This window comes from Onychomys torridus, chromosome 4 (assembly GCF_903995425.1).
Source record: "Onychomys torridus chromosome 4, mOncTor1.1, whole genome shotgun sequence".
NCBI classification, from domain to species: Eukaryota; Metazoa; Chordata; class Mammalia; order Rodentia; family Cricetidae; genus Onychomys; species Onychomys torridus.
Window position 1 is genome coordinate 85,585,817 of NC_050446.1, and position 25,479 is coordinate 85,611,295.

Genomic DNA, 25,479 nt, shown 5'->3' on the forward strand with positions numbered 1-25,479 from the left:
TGGCCAAGCTAAAAGTTGCTTAGAAGGTAAGCCACAGCATGTCAAAGCGTACCTAGACTTATGTACAGAAATCATCCATTTCATTTATGTCTGTTCATTTATGCATCTATGTGTCCATGTGTTCATTTTGTGTGTGTCTGTATCTGAGTGTACACATACACATGTCATAGATCATTTGTCTAGGTCAGTTGACAACTGGTGGGACAACTTGTTCTTTCTTTTCACATATGGGCTTTGAAAATTGCAGAGTCATCAGACTTCACAACACAGTGGATCTAAATACTGAGCCACCTTGTCTGTTCAGGAATAATCATTTCCTAAACAGTAATATACATTCAAATTTTAAATGCATTTAAAATATTTAAATTTACTCACATGTATATAAAGTTTGTAAATGATGTCCCATAAAAATAAGAACACTAGGAAATCTCCAAGTTTATAAAATTTCTAATTTTATTTTCTCTCTTTCTCTCTCTCTTGTTCTATGTGGTATGTGTGTGTGCACGTGTGTGTGTGTGTGTGTGTGTGTGTGTGTGTGTGTGTGTGTGTGTGTACTAATAATGTATGGGGTGGCACTCATCAGTGCATGTACTTCTGTAGGGGAAAGCTTACTTCCACTATCTTTCTCTCTCTTTTCTACTTTTTTTTTTAATGCAAGGTTTCACACAGATCCTAGAGATCACAGTTTATTCAAGACTAGCCTGACTGAGAACCACAGGATCCCCCTGTCTCCACCCACTCTCCATCACTACAGTGAGAGTCACTATGCTAAAATTTTACATGGTTGTTGGGGATCTGAACTCATGCACTTGCATTGGCATAGTAGCACACTTTCCCAGTAGAGCCCTCTCTCTAATCCCTCTACTTTTCTTCTTTATTATGATTCACTCTTGTCTTATCTTAGGAGGTGTCAACTACAAAGACTAATAGTTAACCAAGATTAAAAGAAGAACCGCATCAGAACTGTAAAATGGAAAGGAGAGCTAACCATTCCTAGGCAGTGTCCCAGGCCCCTGGTTGATATTTGAGAGTTTGAGGAAGATGCTGTCAGGTTTTCTTTCCGGAGAAGACTTATTCTGGGTCCTGGGATGCTATCAAAATTGCCAGCAGAAGGTGCTCAGTGAACAGCCTCAAGCTTTGTGCATTTCCTGTGGATCTGCTGTGCTGCATTTCCAAGTGAAGCTTTATCCTGTTCTTCTCTAAATTCTCGTTACTCCTGCAAAGATTGTAAAGGGTAAAATCTAAAGCTGCCACTTCCAACTGAAGGTCTATTAAGTTACTTGCATTTTAACAATACTGCCATGAGACTAAATGAAATTTCTATGGAAATGGCATGCTAACAGCGAAGGTGCTGCCGAGTGTAACAAGTGTATGCATTTGTGGGTATGAAATTTTTCCAAAGATAGTTCATATGATTCTAGAAGTATTCCAAATATAAAACTAGATTTTTAAAGAAGGAGGGATGGGTACAGCTATCAATGATGCGCATCTTGACCAATAAGACTCCTTCTATCTAGACTAAATATGTTTATAATGTTCTTCATTATGTTATTGGAATATGTAATAAAATATGTAAAGAATAACGTAAGATCCTGGATGTTCACATTCTTGATTAGAGGGATTTATTACATGAAAATTTGTTATAACAGCATAATGTTATGCTTAAACATATTAACTTGACAAGCTAAAATGAAACATCTAGGAATATGTGGATTTCATTAATGTACCACTCTGTCCTTTGGACAGATATGGCTTTTGCACTCTTAAACTCTTAGCAGATGTAATTATCTGTACCAGAATTGTTGACACACCAGGCCCTTATTTTCATATGGAGTTGGGGCCTCATGAGTCCTTACTTCTCCATGAGAATGTATAGACAATTAATCATTGCAAAAAGTGAAATAATCTCTCTTGTGGTTGCTTTAGTTCCCTGTAAATTCCCTATGTTACTGTGAGTAAGAGTTCACCCAAGCTCCTGTAAGTTACCACAATTCCACCCTCTGCCCCCCAAAGCTGGGATGAGTAGAATTGTCATCTGTGTGTCTTCATTGCAATCTTCATGCCTTCCAAGAAAGAGGTCACATGATATTTGTAAACCAGTTAGTAGATTTTACAAATATCACCTTTTGAAAACATTTGAAAAGATTTGCTTTCCCTTATGTTCACCTCATGTATTAGCTGAGTATAATTAAATATTTGGCTACCACCCCTCAATCAAAGAAACTTCTCTTTACAGAATATGGAGACCATCATAGAAAACCAACTGGATACAACAGAGGTATCAATAGGTTGTGGGGCTTCCAGCCCAAATGGACACATCTATGTTACAGCTCCTGCATCTGTGACTTATGGAACACCTCAGAAGAGACAGAATCAGCTTTAAGAACCAGAATACCAAGGATTCTGCTGTCAAAGTCACTTCTAGAAATATCTTGCATAAACCAGACTGGAATGGTGGCAGTATCTTTGGACATGTTAATGTGGATGGGAGAAAATTTCACAGAGTCCTAACTCTAGACAAAGAACTACAGACAACTAAAGACTGGTTGTGGAAGGAGAATTAACCTCTCCCAAAGCATACCTGAAACCATATACAAACAAAAAACAGAATAAGAAAGTTACACGGTATCTCTTCCCTTGCTTTCCCACATTGTCCCTGTTCCAGCTCAACCCTCCCATTTCCTTAGGTTCTCATGCCCCATTCCTTGCCTTCCTTTACCTCTACCCCAACTCCCAATTTGCTCATGTAGATCACATCTATTTCTGAGCTCTGGGAATCCAATCTGTGAAAAAGAGAAGGGATTCTGTGGGCAGGGGACATTGAGATCATGACGGGAAAACATGCAGCCACACTAGTAAAAACCCATGAACTGTGGACTAGTAGCTAGGGAGCCCCCATTGGACTAGACTAGGTCCCCTGGATATGGGAGACAGTTGTTTAGCTCTAAGTGTTTAGGGGACACCCAGGCAGGGAGATCAGGATCCATCCCTGGTGCATTGGCAGGCTTTTTTGAGCCCAGTGCCTAGGGTGTGACACCTTGCCCAGCCTTGGTGCAGTGGGGAGGGGCTTGGACCTACCTGAGATGAGTGTGCCAGGCTCTACTGACTCCCTATGGGAGACCTTGATTTGGAAAATGTGGGGATGGGAGGTGGCTTGCAAGGGAAGGCTGGGGGCTGGGAAGAGGGAAGAGGTGGGATTTATGGTTGGTATGTAAAGTGAATAGAAAATTTCTTAATTAAATAAAAGGAAAAGAGGCTATCAACTTGAGAGTGCTAGAGGCATTGGGGGGGGTGGTTCTAGGTGGAGTATCTGGATGGGGCCAGAGAGAGAAAAAGAAGGAACTAGAAGGAGTAGAGGCAAGAGTGGAATTGAGGCAAACACAGTGCTCATGTATTAAATGTTCAAGAAAAAAAAATGTTTTATTAAAAAAGTAATATAGCTAGTGCATTTGCTTATAGGTAAGACCCACAATTAACATTTGTAAAAATCTGGGATTATCCCCAAATTAAAAGAAATCTTAAAAAGGTTAAGAGTGAAGAGAAGAAATAACAATTAGAATAACATGTGCATCTAACTGAGCATACAGGGATTCCTGTGCCTGCACTAGCAGAAAATTTAGAATCAATTATAAGACATAGTACTGAATTTGTAAGGTGAGATAAAGGAAAGTATGTGTCAGATCACATGGCATCATTTGTGATTTGTAGCTACAGACTTGAATCTACGACTGACAACTGGTGATAATGTTTACTGGCACATAGATTAACATACAGAATAGATGTAGATAGCCAACAGACCCAGAAGAATGAAAGCATTGAAAGGATGCTCCCTGAAACACATAATCTATAGTTCAGTATGGGCTTTAACTACTAAATTAACTGCTGGAACTCCTCTAATTTCAAAAAGTGAAAAATGCTTCCTGATTTTCTTCACAGACCCCACCATAGAGTCTGTCTCTGTTGCTGGGACATGAATTTTCCTCAGTTCCAAATGTGCTTTTTCTCCTCTGTCTGCTGGTGGCATTAAAACTCTTCCAATAAACTCTTTACTTCCTAATCAAAAGGAAACAAACATATAAAGATGGTTTTTTTTTTCCTAAGAGGGTGAGCCCTCCTGTATTTCCTCTGTCAACAACAGCATTTGAATTATTCAGTCCAAATTTATAGATCTGATTTCAGTGAAATTACAATTTAGAATTCTGTGAACATTTCAAATAGTGTCAAGACCTTTCCAGAACAATTGGTGTTGAAGATTTACCTGAGTTTAATGTTCCTTCATCTTTCACTTCTAAGCATTTATTTGGAGTGAGGTAATTCATTTCATTAGGTGTCTGGACAGATTTTAAAACAAGAAATTTAAAAATTGTTACATAGATAACAAAATATAATTTATAACCCAAAGCAAGTGTGTAGAAATTATTACCTTCAAGTTTGGATATTTCTTTGCAGATTCTGAAAAGACAAACAATCATTTATACAAAATGAGCATCACCAACAAGAATAAATATGGAATTAAACTACAGTGATTACCTTTACCTTTGTTAACCATAATTTTGGAAAATTTTACTTTTTCTGGCTGATTTGGATTTTTGTTTGTTATTGATTGAGGAACAATGTAAGAAAATATACTGAACACAAATTAAAATACAGATTTAATTAAATTTGAATGTATTTTTCATAGATTGACCTGAGAAAATAAATTGATTTCATATTACCCAAAACACATGATAGATTTTCAATATTAAAATAAGTGATGTGTTTTCAGAGGACTATTGGATATTAATTCACCAGACATTTTAAAAACAGTGTAATGTTAATGGAAGGATTGATAAGATACTCTACTTCCCATTTACATGTGTGCTACTCTCATGGCTATTTCCCATAGTATTTCTCCCGTTAGTTTAGACATTTTAAGGACTCTGGTTGTAGCCTCTTCTCCAAGGTCCATAATTCCATTACTGCTAATGTTATACAGACAGATAAGGTTGTATTTTTAGCATACATGTATACACACACACACACACACACACACACACACACATATAACACAACAATTTTTAAAAAGAGACCAGGAAAGAGAACAATGAAGTGGACATGAGAGGGTTTTAAAGGAAGAAAGGGAATAGGATAATGATTAAATTGTTATAATTTCAAAAAATAAGAATAATTAAAAATAAAAATGTAATATGAATTATATGTTGAACAAAGTATATAATAAATTTTCTGTAGTGATATGTGATTATTAAAAAATGAACTGAATTTTCAGATGCATACATTAGGAACATTGTGCCTGTTACAATGTTTGCCTCACAAGCACAAGGCTATGGTTTTGTTCCCCAGCTAAAAAGACAAAGGGAAAATAAAATAATGTACTCTTTTTTTTCTCTAAGAGTATATTATTTGTATATATTATGTGAGTTCTCAAAGAATGTCTACTAAACCACTATGTCATCTAAAATGTATTATCTCAAAATTAATGTAAGGTCTTATGAGATATTTGATTACACTGTATAAAAATATGTCACTGTGATTGGTTTAATAAAAGGCTAAATGGCCAATAGCTAGGCAGGAGGTACAGCTGGACTTCTGGACAGAAAGAACTCTGTGAAGAAGAATGGCAGAGTCCAGCTGGTCACAGAGGGAGCAAGACATGAAGGAGGAGAGGTAAAAGCTATGAATCGCATGGCAACACATGGATGGATAGAAATGGGTTAATTTAAGTTGTAAGAGCTAGTGGGACAAGCCTAAGCTATAGGCTGACCTTTTATAATTAATAATAAGTCTCTGGGTCATTTTGTTTGTTTGTTTGTTTGTGAGCTGGTGGCCTGTGTAGCTGGAGACCTTCTCTCCAGGCCCTGCCAAGGCCTGTTAGTCCAAGGGCCCACTTATAAAATAAACACACAGACGCTTATACTGTTTAAACTGTTTGGCCATTAGCTCAGGTCTACTACTGTCCAGCTCTTACTCTTATATTCAGCCCATTTCTATTAAACTATACTTTGCCACATGGCTCATGGCTTACTGGTACTTTATATCTTCCTTATCCTGGTGGCTGCTCACAGTGTCCCCTCTTGCCTTCCTCTCTCTTAGACCTGCCTATACTTCCTGCCTGGCTACTGACCAATCAGTGTTTTATTTACCAATGAATTATTCACAGCAGTGGTCCAAAGAAAAACTCATCCCTCTGCATATGGTCTCAACATGCAGCCATGTATATCCACATAATGCCAGAGAAAACTAAGAAAAGTTCTCACTAGGAGCCAGATGTGGCTTACTAGTCCTGCAATCTCTCAGGCTGGCTGGTGGTCAGTGGTATACAGATGTGCAGCACCAGCTGCTACCTGTGGACTGGATCCAGCTTCTCAACTTCCTTCATTTACTTTCTGTTCTCTCTGCAGGTCCTAATCTTCATCCTTTTCTCCACTATCCCTAGTTCGTAACACTCCTCAACTCTGAAAGACCTCACATGCCACTCATATGTCTAACTCTAACCATTAAAATTGTTTTCTTCAGACTTCCTAAGTAAAAAACATATACAGCCATTTAAGATATTTTATTATTTAATAAATATCACATGGGTAATTTTTAATGGCAGGAAAATAATTTCTATTCTGTTGTTTGATTTACTTCAGTCTTTGTTATGCGTATTAGTGAATTGTTGTGTGCACATGGTACATGTACATGTCTATGCAGGTGCATACCTGTGTATACTCAAACAGAGGCAGAAGAGGACAAGAGGTGACCTTGACTAACACCATCCACCTTATCCCATGAGACAAGATATAGCACTGAGTTTGAAGCTAGGCAAGTAGTCAGAATATTTCAGTTATCCTCCTGACACTGTCCCCAAAGTGCTGGTTATAGGAGCACACTACCCATGCCCAACATTTTATGTAAGTATAGATATAACTCAAATCTTCATTCCTTCATAGAAAACTCTTTTCCTACCAAAGACTCAACTCCCCAGCCCTCTGTTCAGTTTTTGTTATTTTTTAATCCTTATTTATATTTAAAATATTACCTCCTTTTCCCCTGTCCTTTCATTCCTCAAGCTGATCCCATGTACTCCAGCCTTCCTCTTTCTGGATTCCATGGCCTATTTTAATTGTTATTGTCACACACACACACACACACACACACACACACACACGTGCACACGTGCGTGTGTGTGTGTGTGTGTGTGTGTGTGTGTTTAATACATAAATAAAGCCTGATCAGTCTGTTTAGTGTTACTCTGTCCTGTTTCAATTATACATTTCTTCAAATAACTTGTATAATAAAATTTCTCATCTTTCCCCTGACCTACTTACTCTTGACTCTTTACAACTTTGGCAGGTAACCATGGATAAGCAAACAATCAGAGTAAAATTTACCAAATGATTCATGAAATAATATTTATCTATAGTAAAGTAAATCTACTTCTTCATGATACAGTTTGTCAGATATTAATGACCTTTTGTAACAGTGAGATGGTGATGAAAATTGGAACAAGTTTTCTTTATTTCTCAAGACAGTATTGTTTACATGAAGACAACTTTTTTTCATATTCTTAACTCATGCATCCTTGATTTCATACTCAGTACAATAAAACATTCATCCTTTTTTTCTTTATTTATTCCCTTTATTATTATTTTCAAAGTCATTATTACTAATTCCTCATACTCATTTCTTACTTACTTCCCCAGAGACACTGCATATAAGAATGCCATGAACTGGAAACCATAAGCAAACTCCGTTAGTAACAGTCTCAGTCTCCCCTGTTGTTAAAGATTGATAATATGTACCACTGGCATCATTTCATCTCCACTTTTCACTGGTATCCATTGAAAGGGAAGTTTGTTGACTACTGGATTCATCCGTACTCATGTTAGAAACAGATATTCTGTCAAATAACACTTTTACAGAATATAGTTCTTACCTTCCATTGCTCCTTTTGCTTCATTTTTGTCTCTTTGATCTCCAGCCCCACCTAAGTGACTAGGACATTTAGCAGCAGCATGCTTAGAAGAACTTGGCTAAAATTAATACCCAAAATAAGGCAATTAATTTTATTCACTTTAGGATATGTGAATTTCCCAATTTAAAAGAAACTACACATAGAACAAAAAAAAAGAATATGTCTAAAAACACAATTATTTCAATACCCAAGCTTACACATGCTGTCTGCATTAAGGCCGTCTCTCATCACTGTATAAAACAAAAATGGAAGTTTACAGGAGACATGTTCATAGATTACTTGTACACATTTAATAAAGAAGCTAACCTTATATGCCTAATTCTTACATTCCACAGAGAAAATGAGTACTTTTTAAAATTACTTCTTCTTAAACATCCCAGTAAAAAAGTATTTTTAGCCACAGAATCTTCCATGGCAATCTCTCCTTGGCAATCAAAATGTAACAATGCTTTCACAAGAAATGTGCTTTTTCTCTATCTGGAAGACTACCCAAATTCACATTTATGATAAAATAAAATATCTCAATTTTAAAACAATAACTCTAGATTTTACAAGTAGACAGCTTCTAACCCTAGAAGACAGGAAAGGAGAGGAGAGGAGGAAGCGAGCATAGGCGGTGGAGAGATGGGTTTGCCTGCTATAAAGTGAGGCAGAACAGGCGCTAGGAAATGAGGCGGTGGCTGTTCTTGATCCTGGGAAAAGCTGAATTACAGTGTTCATCAACAGAGCCAGTAACAAACACAAGTGCTAGTGGGCCTGTGCCTTCTTCCTTTGATAAAACTGACCACAATCTAAGTCACTGTGATTCCCAGAGCCACATCCTAGCCCAGGAAAAAGAGTATACCAGCAGAGCAGAGACCCACAACTGACTGGACATGTCCTGCTGTGTTTACTTCTCATCATTAGCCTAGCTGCCAATCTCTCTAGTTGGTTGTAGTAGCAGTTCAACCATGAGACTGGATGACTCTGTGTTGAATTACAGTTTTACTATGCTATGTCTAACTTTGGCCAGAGATTTATTTGCTTTGGAAGCTTTGGGTTGGGGAAACACTTGAAGACAGCCACAGATCTGCAGAATGAGAAGAATAAGACACCCAGAGACCCCACCCAACACATGGCCCAACCACAGCATGAGCCACTGATTGTGCAAGTATGGAGTGGAGAGATAAGAGAGAGAAGCAGAGCAGCTTGAGCACTATGAAGAGAGATAGATCTGGAGACTCAATGATAGAGAACAACCTGATGTGAGTTTCCTGCAGTCATCTGAGACTGTGGTAAAATCCTGGCCTGCACTGGTGCTTGGAGGATCATTTCTGGGTCTGTGGCCATGCAGCAGCAGAAATTGGTGCTGGGGGATATTTATGGGTTTGTGGTCCTACAGATGTAGGGGTCTGTGTTGATGTCTGTGGCCCATGTTACCACCAAAGGCCATGTGGTTGTCCTTGGTATGAACTGTGGCTTGGAACCACATTCATATACAAGGGCTGCACAGTGTTGGCCTTATCCATCACTGGATGCAGCACTCAGGAGACTGGGCCCTGCATCTCACTTGGGTAGCACAGTAGGGCTGGCCCTAATGGAAGGGGTGTGGGTGAGCTGGCCCTGAGGGCATGAAAGCTAGAGAGCTGGCCTTGATCCTTATCTGCCATGCAGAGGTGTGAGCTGAGAAACTGGCTCCACCCTTTGCTGCCTAAGGCAGTGGATGAGATAGCCTGGGCAGTATTGGAAAGCGTTCCCTGCTGGTAAGAATGTGGCAGAGAGCTGGCAGGCTGACCAACTCAACTAACACCCTGGTCCAGATATAGGGCTAAGAGTTGGCCCATCCCAACATCCACCCAATATGTGACATGCTGAAGCATTGTGAAGGGACCAGTCCTTCATATCCAAAGCTGCAGGATCTCCATGACACAGGGCAACAACAAGATATCCAAGAGGAGTCCCAGTGAGGGTCCAGAATTGATAGTGTAGCAGAAACCAGAGACCTCGAACTAAACCAATGATTCATTGCAGTGCACACTAGCAAACAAAGATGTATGGACTAAAGGAGAAAAAAAAGAAGATAGGAAAACATAGAGGAAGCCCAGGGAGGGGCTCTAGAGAGGGGGATAGTAGGATACAGATGCCTAGAAGGGGAAAAATGGGACAAGCAGATTTTAACTACAGGAGAACGAGAACACTAATACATAGAGAGGAAGGGAAGCTAACTAACACTAAGGATGTTTGAAAATCCACACAGAGCATACTATTGTATGTTTACACAAAAATACATAGGATAGATGTATGTGTGCATATATAAATAATTTAAATGAAGTTATACCAGTTTGGAAGATGCTGCTTCCCCAAGAGCCATAGACTGTCTAACAAAATCTTCAACTTCAGGCAAGGAAAATGTCCCTTTGAGTTGTTGGTCAGTGGATTCTAAGAGACTCCCAAAGAAGTACAGGTTCTTCAGGTTGAAGCTAAGACTCTATGACTGGAGACATCACCCACCTCAGACTTGGGACTCATAGAAATCCAGCAGGAACTGGCCTGAAATGCTTTTTCATGAGGGCTTACTTTCATAGCATCCCAAAGGTACTCTGTAGGCTACCAGAAGAGAAAAACAATCAATAGCTTTACCTAGGTGCAGAGCCTGAGAACCACAGCAATGACTTGTTGAACAAAATATCCCCAATAGTGCAATAGTAGTACTTTCTTCTTAGTGGTATCCAATAGCTGTTAGCTTGACTTAAGGCCTACCAAGTAGAAGGAAACTTATACCTGGTATGGCAAATCTGAGCAGCGTCCTTGGCAGTGGAGGTCACTGAATCTAGAGAAGAACCTACTAATGCCATTTTCCACAATAATTGTAATTTCTCTTTTTCAATACCCACCAATGAGTATAGTTCTCAACCTTCACAAGGTAAGAGACTATCTGAGAGTCATAACTGGTAAAAATGAAAATAATTGGTCACTTTTAGGTGCTTGACACTACCTGGTTCAGTTACAGTTTCAGTCCCTACTTCTTTTTTTTTTCCTTTTTTTTTATTATTATCATTATGTGTTTTAATTTTATACATCAGCCATGGGTTCCCCTGTCCTCCCACTCCTGCCCATTCCCTTGTCCTCCAGGACCAAGACACCCCTGTGGATTCATTTAAACCTGGTGGATTCAGTACAGGCAGGTTCTGTTGCCTCCTTCCAGGCTGAGCATGTGTCCCTGTGTAAGCCCAAGGTTCCAAACAGCCAGCTCATGCACTAAGGACAGGTCCTGGTCCCACAGCCTGGGTGCCTCCCAAACAGATCAAGCTATTCAATTGTCTCACTTATCCAGAGGGCCTGATCTAGCTGGGGGCTCCACAGCCGTTGGTTCATAATTCATGTGCTTTCATTCATTTGGCTATTTGTCCCTGTGCTTTTTGCAATCTTGGATTCAACAATTCGCGCTTTTACAGTCTCTCCTCTTTTTTGACAGTTGGACACCTGGAGCTCCACCTGGGGCCTGGCTGAGGATCTCTGCATCCAAATCCATCAGTTATTGGATGAGAGTTCCAAGACGACTGTTAGGGTGTTTAGTCATCTGATCACCAGACTAGGTCAGATCAGGCTTTCTCTAGACCATTGTCAGCAGTCTACAGAGGATACATCATTGTGGAGAATGCTATAAAAAACTAGAGGAAAGGACAATTAAAGCAGAAGAAAACAATAAGTCCTTGAAAGAAAATCATGAAAAAGCAAGGGAGACAGTCCAAGACCTGAAGAAGGAAATAGAAAAAATGAAGAAGACACTAGCAGAAGGAATGCTGGAAATAGAAAATCTGAGTAAACAAACAGGAACTTCAGTCCCTACTTCTAATGCTCAGGGAACATCACGGAATAGGAGACAGAAAGACTGAAGTGTCAGAGAGCCAGTATATCTACCGCAGATACTGTCTTCTAGACATGAATTGAAAGCTGTACCAATGAAATTTGAAGAATATGTTTGCCTAACAGGACTTGCATAATGAAAATATCAGTAAACATTTTGAACAGATAGGGTCATATACAGAAGAAGCTGGAGTGGAGAGAAGGCAGGGCGAAAATGATATAAATACAATATTCATATACAAACATTTTAAAAATTAAATTAAAAATATTTAAATTTGTCTGGTGGTGGTTTTGCACACCTTTGATCCCAGTACTACAGAGGCTGATTCAGGTGGATTACTACAAATTCAAAGCCAGTCTGGTCTACAGAGCAAGTTCAAGGATAGCCAAAATTACACAGAGAAACCCTATCTCAAAAAAAAGTTAGTTTTAAGTTCAGTTTGAAGCATGCCAGATAAAGAGGACCACTTCATTCCTGCAATTGAAGGATGACTTTGGCAATGTAGAATGTTTGCATTCTCAAATAAAAGTTTTCAATTCTAGAAGAGAAAGTTTATGTGACTATATAATTAAGTCTTTATAACCATGAATATTATTCAAGAGAAAATGTAGGATTTTCTATCAACCTATAAACAGCATAATAATATTTTTTAAATATGTCATATAAAATGGTACTTCATGACGGAAGAAAAATTCTTTATGAAAATATGAAGCTATCATTACCCTATCAAATGTTATTTGAACTAATCTTTTTAAAATAAGGTTCAAATGTGTGTAAATCTGTATCCAGTATTCACATCAGGAAGGAAAAATTTAGCTAAATTCTTGATTAGTGTTTTTACAAGTTTCAAACCGCTAAGAGATGATTGGGAATTAGAGTGTAAAGGAAGCACCTCTGACTGTTGGAGTTGTCCTTGCAGCTGTGTAGTAGAACGCTTCCTACATGTACATTACAGCCTGGGTTCAAGGTCTACTCCACAAACAGACATGGAGGAACAAAATCAAAGCCTACAGCTATCACAAAAGGACATGAATGCTAAGGTGAAGGACTTTGCTAAAAATGACATGAGATAGTCTTCTTGCTGGAGATATTCATAAAAGCAGATATTGATCTTCCACAAATAGTTCTGTGTCCTCTGGTAGGAATCTCTTCTTCATTGTGATTCTGTGATAGTATCATATTAGTATGGTTTATAAGTCACAGTAAGTGACATTTATCCAAATATTATTTACCATATTTGAAATCTCCCCTTCTATGGAATTTCTATTCTTAATACAATTCTCTTAAACTGTATATTTCACCCCTTTACCTATTTACCTCAGAATAGTTACCTGATATTTATTGTTTATCAAACTAAAGAAGTATTCAATTAGTCACCTGCCACAGTCTCATGAAAACATCTCTTCTAACCAACTGTCTACTGTTGTCAACAGACTCACAATAGGTAGATGACTACAGAAGTTCAAGAATAAACCCCATAGAAATACATTTCTGTACAAGTATATTAAGTTCAAAGAGCAAAATTTTACCTTGTCATCAAAATCATCATCATCCTCACTTGACTTAGGCCAGGTGGATCCAGAAGCAGGATCACTGTGATGCCTACAAAGGAAATACGCAATAAAAATGGATGAGTGTAATAACAGGTCAAAAGTCTCCGTATTAAATGATATTTCATAGTCATAATTGATGTGAATAGAGTTTGACATCTCATATTATTAAAAACAACAACTTCCCATTTCCAGTTTTCTCTTTGCCTCTGCCTCTTCCAATTTATAAGAGTAAATACATTCAGATTCTTTACTCCATGTGAATAGTGACAACAGGTATGTTGGCAGGGCCTTGGGTGAACTTAACTTCATAAACTGCCTAAACTTAATGAAGGATTCACAAACCATTCAGTGCCTCACAGAACTCATACTACTCTAACCTAGAAGAAAGTCTGCTTCAGAACCTAAGTTGTTCAACCAAAACATGGAAGTCATGCTGTTCTGCCATGAGAACTACTATGGAAAAGCAGTCATTAGTTTTCCTTTGCACTAAAATAGTAAAAGAAGTTCGCTGAAACATCTTAAATGTCTTAAAAGTAATTTGAGAATTAGATAGATAGATAGATAGATAGATAGATAGATAGATAGATAGATAGACAGATAGACAGATGAGTCCAATTATCTATGTAGTCAATGGCAATGCCTTTACCAAAGAGAGTAGAACAGAGAAAAATGTAAACTATTTTTATCTGAACATATAAATTTGACTCTTGAAACTGATCAGATGTGTATCTAGGTTCCAGCGCTACATGGGATTCTTTCAATCTATGCTAATGAGCACAAGAATACATGGGAGACCAAGGCAGACTGATAGTTAAGTCATGGGAGCACTATTGTGAATGACAGTTGTGTAATTAGAAAATCATGTGTTATAATAGGAAAAACATTGAACACTTATTACAGTAGTTATAAGGAATAACTAGTGTTAACCATAAAATATTGGGGCTACAACAGAGTAGACTACTGAACAAATACTTATTTATCCACACATTAAAAAATTTGGAAACAGGATTTTTATAACTATATGAATCTTACTTGGCTAATGAATTGTCTTCAGAATTCCTGTATTCTATTTAAGAAAAAGAAATGTATTTTAAGTAGAACAATTAAAAAATTTTAAGATATTAAAAACATAATGACTCTAAAGGTTTAATAGGAAGCATTTCTTTCAGACCATGTCTAAAGAATAGCCTATGGTGGGTGCTAATTATATGCTATTGAGTAATGAATGCTCTAAAAAAGTAAATCTACTTCCTGTTTCCTATTTACCTAAGCCCAAAGGAAGAAGACTATAACTTACAAGAATTTGACACCTAAAAGTAAAATGCAATGTCCAATGATATTCACAGTAACTCAGTTCAAGGAGACTGACTTAAACAGAATCATAAGCAGACAGTGCCAAATAAACAGCAGAATATATGTGCAGTATGACATTGAGTTTCCTTAATATAATATTTCTTATCACAAACTGAAATTTGGACCAAATACTTGACATAATTCTTTGTGTGATTAAAAAAAAAATAAGCTCAACCTATTAACACTGAACTTTGCAGCATGGCAAACATGGAGCTAGACCAAAACCAAATCAAGCTGGATACAAGTCATCCTCTTCCAGGAACAATGCTACAAAATTCTTCCAATGACAGCTATTTCCATGTTCTTATATCTGGTGCAAATGGGACTCAGACTAGTCTGATACAGTTCCTGCAATAGACAGAACTACTGCAAGATCAGACCTGAAGGATTTACCGGTCCTGAACTGTGCTAAATAAAGAGACATTTAAGCTTAAAAGAACACAGAGGTAGCAGCAAGCTTCTAGGGAAATGTATTTGATATGTACTTTTAAAATGAATAAACTCCTGAGATTGTTAGACGTGATACCTGAACTGAAGAAAACAGGCTAAACAGTGATGCTAGTACAGAGTGTAACTTCTTTCAACCTTTTTCATTAAATTGCTATAAAAATAAAGCTTTTTACAATGTATTTACCAGTGTATGCTATGCTTATGATTAAAAATAATAGGTAGAAAGGAGATGAGGGACCAAAGGCTATAGAGGTTGCTTTAAAAGGTATGAAGTTCTATGTTCAATCCCTAGTTACACAAAAATTCATCACTTAATTAAAGAAAGCTGCTGAGTGTGCATTGCATGCCTCTAACCTCAACTGAGAAGTTAAGACAGCTTAGATCAGAAGTTTAAAGCCAACATCAGCTACACAGTAAGACAGAAGCCATGACAGGATAACAGAAATAATGTCTCAACAAAGATGAAAAAATAAATGTATCCAGTGAGGTTACTACACATCAAAGAGACAACCTTCAATGGGAGATAACTAAAAATTAGAGCAACAGAATGTGAGTGCTTTTACCTAAATTAAAATATTAAAAATATTGGAAACGGTTTCAATTGTATATGCTTAGAAAACATGTAATAAAAGTGTGGATTTATATTGGTTGCATGATAATCATAGTTTTAATATTCACTTCTCATTGTCATAAGACTTACCTGGGCTGCCATCTTTATTTTTGATATGTAACTTTACTTCATAGTCCATAAGAATCTTTCGACTACTGCCAAGTGAAAAAAATATAAAATTCCTATATCAGTATTGATATGAAAAACATCTTTATACTATGTTGAATTTTCCAGAATATTGCAGACAATATCAAAGGCATAGCCATACTTGAATAAAACCCAATGTATTATTTCCTTTCACAGCTTATGGTCAGCTATTATAGCTATCCAGAAAACATGAAATCCTTTTCTAATTTCAGTCCTGTTACTGTGACAACACAGCCTGGCAAAAGAGAATTAGGTAACTAACTTTGACTGACAATGGTATATAATCATTGCAGGAAGGTCGAGGCAGCCAGAACTTGAAGTAGGTAGTTGCATCACAGCCACAATCAAGATCAAAAAGAAAGGAATGCAATGCATTTTCCTCACATACACTATTCTTATACAATTCAGGAATCCTATTGTTGGTTGTTTTCTGTATCTTTTGCTCTTAGCTCTTTAGCGGGCCTTCCACCAAGCTCCCAAATAAATCACACACAGTTGCTTCTTCTTTCTTATAAATGCCTAGCCTTGGCTTGACTTGTTTCTAGCCAGCCTTTCGTAAATTAAATTATCCCATTTTCCTTTTGCCTCTGGCTTTTTTCCCTTTCTAACTTCTATTTAGCTTATTTTCACTCTTATTCCATGGCGAGCTATGTGGCTGGGTGGCTGGTCCCTAGCATCTTCCTCCTTCCTTGCTGGTTCCTTTATCTTTTCTTTCCCAGATTTCTCCTGCCATTTGTTCTTTCTGCCTACCAGCCCCGACTATCCTTTCTCCTGCCTACCTATTGGACGATCAGCTCTTTATTAGATTATCAGGGTCTTTAGACAAGCAAAGTAACACAGCTTTACAGAGTTAAGCAAATGCAACATAAAAGAATGCAACACATTTTGCATCCTTAAAACAAATATTCCACAGCATAAACAAATGTAACACACCTTAAATTAATATTCCACAACAGACTAGGAAATGAAACTTGCAGTAGGCGGGGTCTCCCCACACCTATCAACAATAAAGACAATTCCCCACCGACCATCTTACAGGTCAATCTGATCTAAATGATCACTCACTGAACACTCCTTCTCCAGGTGACTTTAAGCTATGTAACATGATAATTAGAATTAACCATCATAAGCCCTCTAAATTTCATTGATAGCTGCTCTAATTTTATGTCTTATCATTTAGAAAAAAAAAGTGCTGTTTAACAACTTGAAAATACAAGCTTTTTATAATGTGATTTCTTTCCACTAAATAAAATGATTGTGTGCTATTACCAAACTCTCAATGACCAAAAGCTTCAAACTAACACTTTACAAAATGTCACTTAGTTACTTAGATTAAATCCTATCCTATTCATGGTTTCCAATGGAACATAATGTGAATGAGGTCTCTTAAATACATACTAAGGCTGACAACTACTCAGAGAATGATGTTATTGGTTCTTATAGCACCTAGGAAAGGATGATGTACAGAATACAAAGGTGTCTGGTTCTAGCAGTATTGAATAAAGACTTGTGTTATTCCCTGCAACTTTGAACATTCATGACAGCTTACAATGATCCCAACTCATATTTTCTACCAAAATAGATGAACAAACTCCTCACAGTTAATAAACCATAAAGTTCTAGGGTTAAGATGACATGTGGCTCCATGGAAGGTTCTGAATAAATGAGAATGGTCAAATAGGTAACAATGAGTGTGGCACAAGCTGAAAAGCCCGACAGCCAAAGGAAAGCACTGTCACTTTGGCACTAAGAGCTCAATTAGAATATTGTGACTTTTCAATGTCAGTGTGAACTGCCATAAATCATTAGAGATCTGATTCACCAAAGGCAGTCTGGTCATGGATGCCAGTCTCTACTGATCTCCAGGACAAGTGTGACTAGCAACATTGCAGCATCAGAATCAAAAAACGAAAGAAGGACTACATGCCCTCTTCTTGCTCCACTTGTCTTTCGAAAGAGGGCACTCCTCCTGGGACTTAGGGAACCCAGAAACCTTTATCTTTTTCAAGATTAAAAGTAATATATAGAAAATATCCCACCAAAGGAAGAAACTATTTTCAACAGCACTGTAACTGAAGACTAAAACAGCTATAAAATATCAAACATCTGAACATATATATGTACATATAAAGTATAGGGTTTATAATTGAATGAAATGGGAAATGTTAGGGTCCATAATTTCTAAGTTCTGGAAAGTTCTAAACAGAGATGTAACTCATTGACAGAATTGCTGACAAAGGAGGCACTTCGTTCAGTCTTCAGCAATACCAAATAAAATCATGAGATAAAGAAACCCTTCTTCATTTCTACTTTTAATGGTATGCATTTTGCATACTGGATAGTCACTGCTATTCCAAAACAACCTAGAGTCAAGAATGATACATTATGTGAGGGAAGAGGAAGACTTTGTGATTAATTTGAACTGCAGTTAGTGTTTGCTAGCATTAAAATGCAATCACCTACCCTTTACTTGTGCCTTCAATAGCATAACGTAATGCAGTCCATCCGAATACATCTTTAAAGAAAAAGTCAATGCCTTCATCCAGAAGTAGACTGACCATATCTGTTGAATCCCATCTTATGGCATATAAGAGTGTGTTTCTGAAATAACACAGAATAGCTTCATTATTAGATAACTTAATTAAAACTGTTAATACTTGGGTATATTTTATAAATTTTTATATCTTGCTTGTCTGTTTGGAATTGTGCTTTTTATACACATAAAAATCATTGGTTACAAAGATTCATCTTTATATATGGTGGGCAAAGATAAAATAAGAAAATGGATGGGAAGCCTCTGGCAGTGTATTTCATATTCTTAATAGAATTCTTGAATTCATCAAATTTGATAGAATATAAGTGTATAAGAGTTATTCTTTTTAAATAGGTAAGGACTTAAATGAAGATGTTTCCATTTTCTTTAGCTTACTGTAACATAGAATTACTAATCAGATAACCATCAGATAATTGAAAGCTATTTTCATTATTTAAGCCATAAAAACATTATAAAATACTCTGTTAATAATAAAATCCATTATAGTTACAGTTAATAATGGGTATAACATGTGCTATGAACTGTCCTAAATGTTATATACATGATCTCATGAAAACCTTTATAAGGCATTAACCTCCTTTTCATATTTGGTTATATGTAACACTAGCAGTTCAGACACATAGCGACTAGGTAGCAGACATTTTAAACAAATCATCTGTGAATCTGCATCTACCCACCTATTGTTTAGCTCCATTAATCTTTCTCCTAATAAAGTGAATTTGCTTTCCTTTCCCAACTTTATGTAAACATAAACACACCAATACCAGTTTTATAGGACAAAAGGGTGTAGGATTGAGCAGCATTCTGCAATAATAATTCTTAGTCGTCATAGGATATTCTAACCTCATTATTCCTCACACAAAGGGAATTGAAAGGTAGGAGTCATCTAATAGACTGTGATTGTCAACTCCTTTTATGAATAATATTGCATTTTATAGGATAATCATGTAAGAGCAAGGGAAAACAGTACAAAATGATTGAGTTTTGTTATGAATCAAAGTTAATCAAAAAGTTTAAACTTCTTAAAAAATTAGTAAAACCAAACTGGAAACCCATTAATCTACCATAGGATCAGTTGTCCAATCAAACAAAATACCAAATAAGAAACATCAATCAATATAATAAGGGGATATGAAACTTATAAACGATTTGTGTTGCTCACCTCAAATTATTGCTTTGCATAGACTTTGCATTAGACTGATGACTAGTTGATACCTGATCACTTAATCCCTATATGTTAGTTTAGTCTTTTTCCCATAAATTCGATATTTCTTGGGTGTGAGATTGTTATTTCAGTATGTATTTAAAAATAGTCAAACAACTGTACCTTTTCATCTTATCAAATACGTGTATATTTGCCCCCTTCTTTACTAAAAATTTTGCCATCTCTATTTTGTTTTCCTTGAGAGCCAGTAAAAGTGGTGTAAAGCCATCCTACAAAACAAAACAAAAGAATCTGCAATCCAAAATCATTGTAATCTTCAACTTAATCGAGCCTTAAACAGTCCTATGAATACAAAACATTGCTAGAGTGAATAAGCAGCTTTTTCCCTTGCCGGCCATCACACGTTCCTTCTCCTAGAAATGCCCTCCAACTGCGTACATGTGACATATGAAACCTGCTTACTCCCTTCCAAAGATGACTTTAAAACTGTGTTTGTTCTACAAATATTTCCTTCTGCCTTAGCATATAATATATGGAATCATGTAATTGCTCTCTTCCCCCCCCCCTTTTTTTTGGAGCTGAGGATCAAACCCTGGGCCTTGTGCTTGCTAAGCAAGCACTCTACCACTGAGCTAAATCCCCAATCCCCTCTCCACTTTAAGAGCAATTTGATAAGCAAGTTTCTGCATGAGTGTGCTCAGTTCTTAAAGGAAACTACTGGTATCTATGGACCATACTGAGTACATAGCTTCTGAGTTTTTATCTTTCCAGTGAGTGTTTCCTCCAATGAGTTTGTATGAACCAATTTTTACTTGTGAAATCATCTAACACATTTTATAAAAAATGATATTTACACTGAAGGAAACATAACTCAACATTGACCCAGAAATTTTCAAACTTTTGTTAATTTACACTTCACATGCATTCTGTTTTCCCCTAATGCTAATGAAATGAAGCATTACTGTTAAAGCAAATCATTCAATTGATTTTCAGCACTGTCCTTAATGCACTGTTTTTGCAGTGTTTACAACTGCTAGGATATAACACCCAGGCTTTGTGAGTTTAAAAAGTCACACAGTAACAGTTCAACTGTCAAGGCTGTGATTTGCTACTCTTTTGATGTAGAAAAGAAAACCTTGCAATTTCTAGTATGGGATCAGTTGACCTGAATACTAATAATACATAGAATTCTTAAAAGTCTAGCTTCTCATTATTTTCATGATCTTTTAAAAGTAGTGAAATATTTTTGTCTTAAAGCAAGGGGGGGGTTATAATCATCACCATTGTTACTGTTTTCTTCCCAAACATAAAAATAGTAAAAAAGGAAGTAGGACTAAGATTATTGTAGTCAAACCTTGGCTCTTCCAGAGTTCCTTAGGATTTTGAGATCTAGCATCCACACATTCAATGTTTATCCAGGAACTCTTTCAGAATTTCAGGGACATAATTTTTGAAAATACTTTTGTCTGTGACTAATTAGATTTAAAGATTCAAACTCTGCATAGAAAATTCTATTTGTAATACAAACGTCCAAACTTCTGAGGTCATCGAGACACACAATCCAGAACTAGGTGCTGCCTGTAATTTCAGTCTCATTTCTAACCCATATGTCTAATTCCCTTCACCATTTGTTCTTATCACTGAAAAGAGAGTGGACTCATTCACTGAAAACTTCTTAGTTTCCCTTGATGGGAACAGACAAGGAACAAACAGCTAGGATCACATTTTATTTTAATATGGAAAAACGTCAGTTCCATCTCCTCCTCCTCCTCCCAATCCAGGTATCCCAGATTTGAAAACAGAGGTTAGATTTTGAACTAAGTGGTGTTTATATCTGTAGTTGGATTTTCTCCAGTCCTGCTCAGGCCAGCAGTCACTCAGACCCAAGTAAACACACATAGACTTATATTACTTATAAACTGTATGGCCGTAGCATGCTTCTTGCTATCTAGACTATACATCTTAAATTAACCCATTTCTACAAATCTATACCTTGCTGCATGGCTTGTGGCTTACCAGTATCTTTACATGTTGCTTCTCATGGTGGCAGCTGGCAGTGTCCCCCCACTCAGCCTTCCTGTTCCCATAATTCTTCTCTCTCTTTGTACTGCCTGTACTTCCTGCCTGGCTACTGGCCAATCAGCACTTTATTTATTAACCAATCAGAGCAACACATTCACAGCATATAGAACATCCCACTTCACATTTCTTTAAAAAAAGGGGGATGGATATATGCCAGTAAATTCTGTGATCTTTCCTTCACATATCCACCACCTACTCACTACCTACTCCTCAGATTGAACTTCAGGCATGTTTGTAGCTCAGTAACTTCAGCAAATGAAGAGTGAATACTCCTCAAACAGAAAGCATAGTGGCAATACATGTAAACTCATTCCTAAATAATTCTGTTAGTTTTGATTTTTGTTTTTTGGTTATTGTTGGTGGTGGTCTTGCTTTTTTGTGAAAGGGGTCATGAGGGTGAACAGTTAAGAAGGGAGATTGTAAAGGGAGGAGTTGGGTGATGGTAAAGAATGTGATTAAAATAAATGAAAATAGTAATAATTCTTCATATATTCCTTCAGTTGCCTAAGTTCCAGGTGAGCCTTCATATTTCTGATCAGGTTCTGGTTCTGTATTCTTTGATTTAGTCTTCACACAGAAAAATATATCATTTGATAAATTTTTGTTATCAACAGCAGTAAGATTTAAAACTTGCCACAAATTCTTTTGTTTCACTTGAGGTTTAAAATAGTTTATCTTCTTTTCTCCCTTTCTTTTTTCTTTCTCCTGTCTGTCTGCTCCTCTCAAATCCCCATGCTGACATGGCCTTTCACTCATCTACTCTCTCCCTACACCAGTAAACCTTGCACTAAATCTGTATGCATGGCATACCTTGGAAGGCCCCCAAAAATATGCCCACTATTGCCTTCCTTTTTATTTACCCTTTTACATGGTGTTTCACAAATACTAGTCTTCTGTGCAAGAAAGTTCTAGACTCTAACACTTCTTCCCAAGCAAGCCACATTCCCTATTTGAAGTCATATTCTTAAACAATTAAGCTATTTCAAAGTATTTTCATTCAAGGAAGTTAATTCTATGTGTATTGCTATTAAAACACACACATATTTCAGATTATTTGGGGACTACAGTGCCGTGAACTATACCTTGTTCTTTTGTTCCATGTCTGCATTGCATTTAAGCAAATATTCAGCCAGCTTCTGATTATCTTCAGACACAGCATAGTGAAGAGAAGAATTGCCATTTTTGTCTATATGATTTGGATTAGCGCCATGCTTCAACAATGTACACATGCATCCATATGACCAGTTTTGTATAGCCTAGGGATTATACCAAGAAACAGATTGCTTGTTCAATGAATTCAATATAAACATCACATAGAGTTCACCAAGTAGTAATGTGTTCATGGGATAAGTTTGATTTATAATCATTTAAACTGAGTTAATGTTATGCCAGATTTGGATGGCTATACATACCTTCATCAGAGGTGTGATGGAATTCCTGTCAAAAGCATCAATGTCACAATTATGTCTCAGTAGAACACTTACTACTTCTTCCTGGCCATAGACACAAGCGAAATGCAGAGCAGTCCTATGGAAATGAGAAAGTTTTAATGACATTCTAGAACACTATCCTAAAATTTACAATTACTCATGTAATTATAAAATACTAAATGTCACATAATTCTTAAACATTGAATGATATGTATTTCTTCCACCATATGAACAAATACTTAATTCCTTATGAAAAATGGAAATATTTATTAGCTTGTATTACTCACTATCCTGGTAAAAAGACATCATTTTCCAATGGCGTCTTTTGTGTGGTGTTGTGAACTGAACACATGGCCCCTTTGATGCTTAGAAATTAATCTGCCAGTGAGCAATAACCCCCAACCAGGAGTAGGTTTAGAGAAAATGCATGACATTGGGGTCAAATCACCATAGGTTTAATTATAAGTTAAGCTTTGCTAAAACTTAGACTTTCTATGAATCAGTTTTCTCATCAGTAAAGCAAAGATCAAAAATAGTAGTTATCTCAAAGAATACCACTGTGATGCTTCAGTGGGAATTATGCAAAATGTTTAGAATAGCTTGCTGCATTCCACATCCCAATATAATATTATCACTGTCACTTCTGCTCAGCAAACAAGATTTCATGTACATAAAATTACATGATAATAATTCTTCTGATGTGTTTATGTATTGCTAATTTCAAGGATTCTAAATTGTATTTAATGTCTCTAAATTTGCTTAGAGGAGCAAGGCAGCAATGTTTTAAGAATAGTACAACAAAAATGCTACATAATCGATGTTCATGTTATCTATTGTGAATAAATTACTTTGTAAATTCGTGATTTATCAGGATAAATTTGTAGGCAGGATTGGACAATCTGGACTAGAGACCTCTAGAATGATTGCAAGTCTTGAGACAGTACTGTGGATCCAGAGAAGACAGAACAAAGAGAGGCCCTTCCCTCCTTCTGGCTCCCCAGGCTGGTCTTTGAATATATCAGAGACCATGCCACATTCTCCACGCAGGCCCCTCCCTCCAGCTCATAAGCACTGTTACCTTTCCTTAAAGTCTCTGTCATGCACGCTGTGTTTCCCAAGTTTTATCATTCTCTGCAGTTTCTTGGTATCTCCTTCACTTGCAGCTTGGTGGATCTTTTTGAGAGGTTTGTATCTGGGTTCGTTTGGGACAGAAATGCTTTTCATATCACGTAAAAAGTCCAGCAAGGTTTTTCTTGGGACATCACAGAAACCCATAGGTGTCTTTTCCTTAATTCCATGAACCAAGTTCTTCATGACTGAAGATAGTGGTCTGACCGCCTGGCTCTGACCCTTAGGATTTACCCAAGGACTTGTCCTTAGACCCACTAATTCCCCAACTCAGGATTGGCTTATGGAAAATCCATACACGCCCACAATGCCCCCCACCAAGTTTGCAGGGTGGGGGAAATTGCTTCTGACGTCCTCAGATACAGTTGACCGACTCCAGGTTGCCAAGCAACACTGGTGATCATTGGTGTACTTTGCACATGCGCAATAGTGGGCCTCCTGCACTGCTAACATCCCTAGAGTTTAAGGGTGTTCCTTGTGAATATACAGGCCATTTCTGGTCATCTCTCTGGAGGAAAACAAGCCTGTATTCTCTTAAATATCCACATCACTCTCATTGTAGACAATACTCCTTAGCTTCTGTCTCTCACTCCCTGCTCCTTTTGAACACCATTCTTCTTCCCCAGGAGCTGCCAGATTTTGAAGCAGCAGGTCCCCTCTTCCAGCTCCTACATAAGCTCATCTCTTCAAGTGTTCCCCTGGAAAGTCCATCCTAGTGCCGGCCTTTCTTTCTACCTAACTTCCTTCTCTCCGCACCCCTTTGACTCCATGTTTCCCACAAGATTCCAGATTATACCTATCTCCTCTTCCTGCTGACCTTCACCCACACCATATAATATCACCATTCACTCATTCACCACACACACAAAATGAAAAGCAAGCAAGCAAGATGTGATGGTGCACATTTTAATACAAGTGCTCAGGAGGATAATGCAGGAGAATTTTGAGTTTGCTGCCAGCTTTGATGAAATTTAGCCCCAAATAAGAAAAAGTACCAAAAACATCTGGAAGGCAGTGATTAATTGTTCAGCTGTGAAAACAATGGATAATTTCTTACATTCATTTTCACTATTGTTTTTAAATAGTCTAAAATATGTATCTCATAATAGTAAGTATGTAACCACTGAATAATAAAAATGTGATATATAAATAATAGACAACCAATAAATATGTAATATTATATAGCTAATAACCAATAGATTA

At 37.1% G+C, this 25,479-nt stretch overlaps 1 protein-coding gene across 1 annotated transcript; it reads right to left on the reverse strand.

Annotated features, from left to right (window-relative positions):
• Positions 1–1,071: 1,071 nt before the first annotated feature.
• LOC118581849 (ankyrin repeat domain-containing protein 26-like) lies at positions 1,072–24,462 on the reverse strand. The gene is made up of 13 exons (XM_036184267.1): positions 24,227–24,462; positions 23,131–23,245; positions 22,801–22,974; positions 19,799–19,905; positions 18,381–18,518; positions 15,861–15,925; positions 14,390–14,423; positions 13,334–13,406; positions 7,919–8,015; positions 4,424–4,452; positions 4,259–4,331; positions 3,939–4,053; positions 1,072–1,216 (listed from the first exon to the last, which is right to left on the reverse strand). Exons 1-13 carry the CDS (start codon positions 24,460–24,462, stop codon positions 1,072–1,074), a joined length of 1,401 nt encoding a protein of 466 aa, XP_036040160.1.
• Positions 24,463–25,479: the final 1,017 nt, after the last annotated feature.

Coding starts and splice junctions, on each gene's coding strand:
- LOC118581849 (XM_036184267.1), bottom strand. CDS start 24,462: ATGAAGAACTTGGTTCATGGAATTAAGGAAAAGACACCTATGGGTTTC. Junction 23,246..24,226: donor GACAGAGACTTTAAGGAAAG/GTAACAGTGCTT, acceptor TCATTTCCATAG/GACTGCTCTGCATTTCGCTT. Junction 13,407..14,389: donor GAAGACAATTCATTAGCCAA/GTAAGATTCATA, acceptor TTTCCTTTGTAG/GCATCACAGTGATCCTGCTT.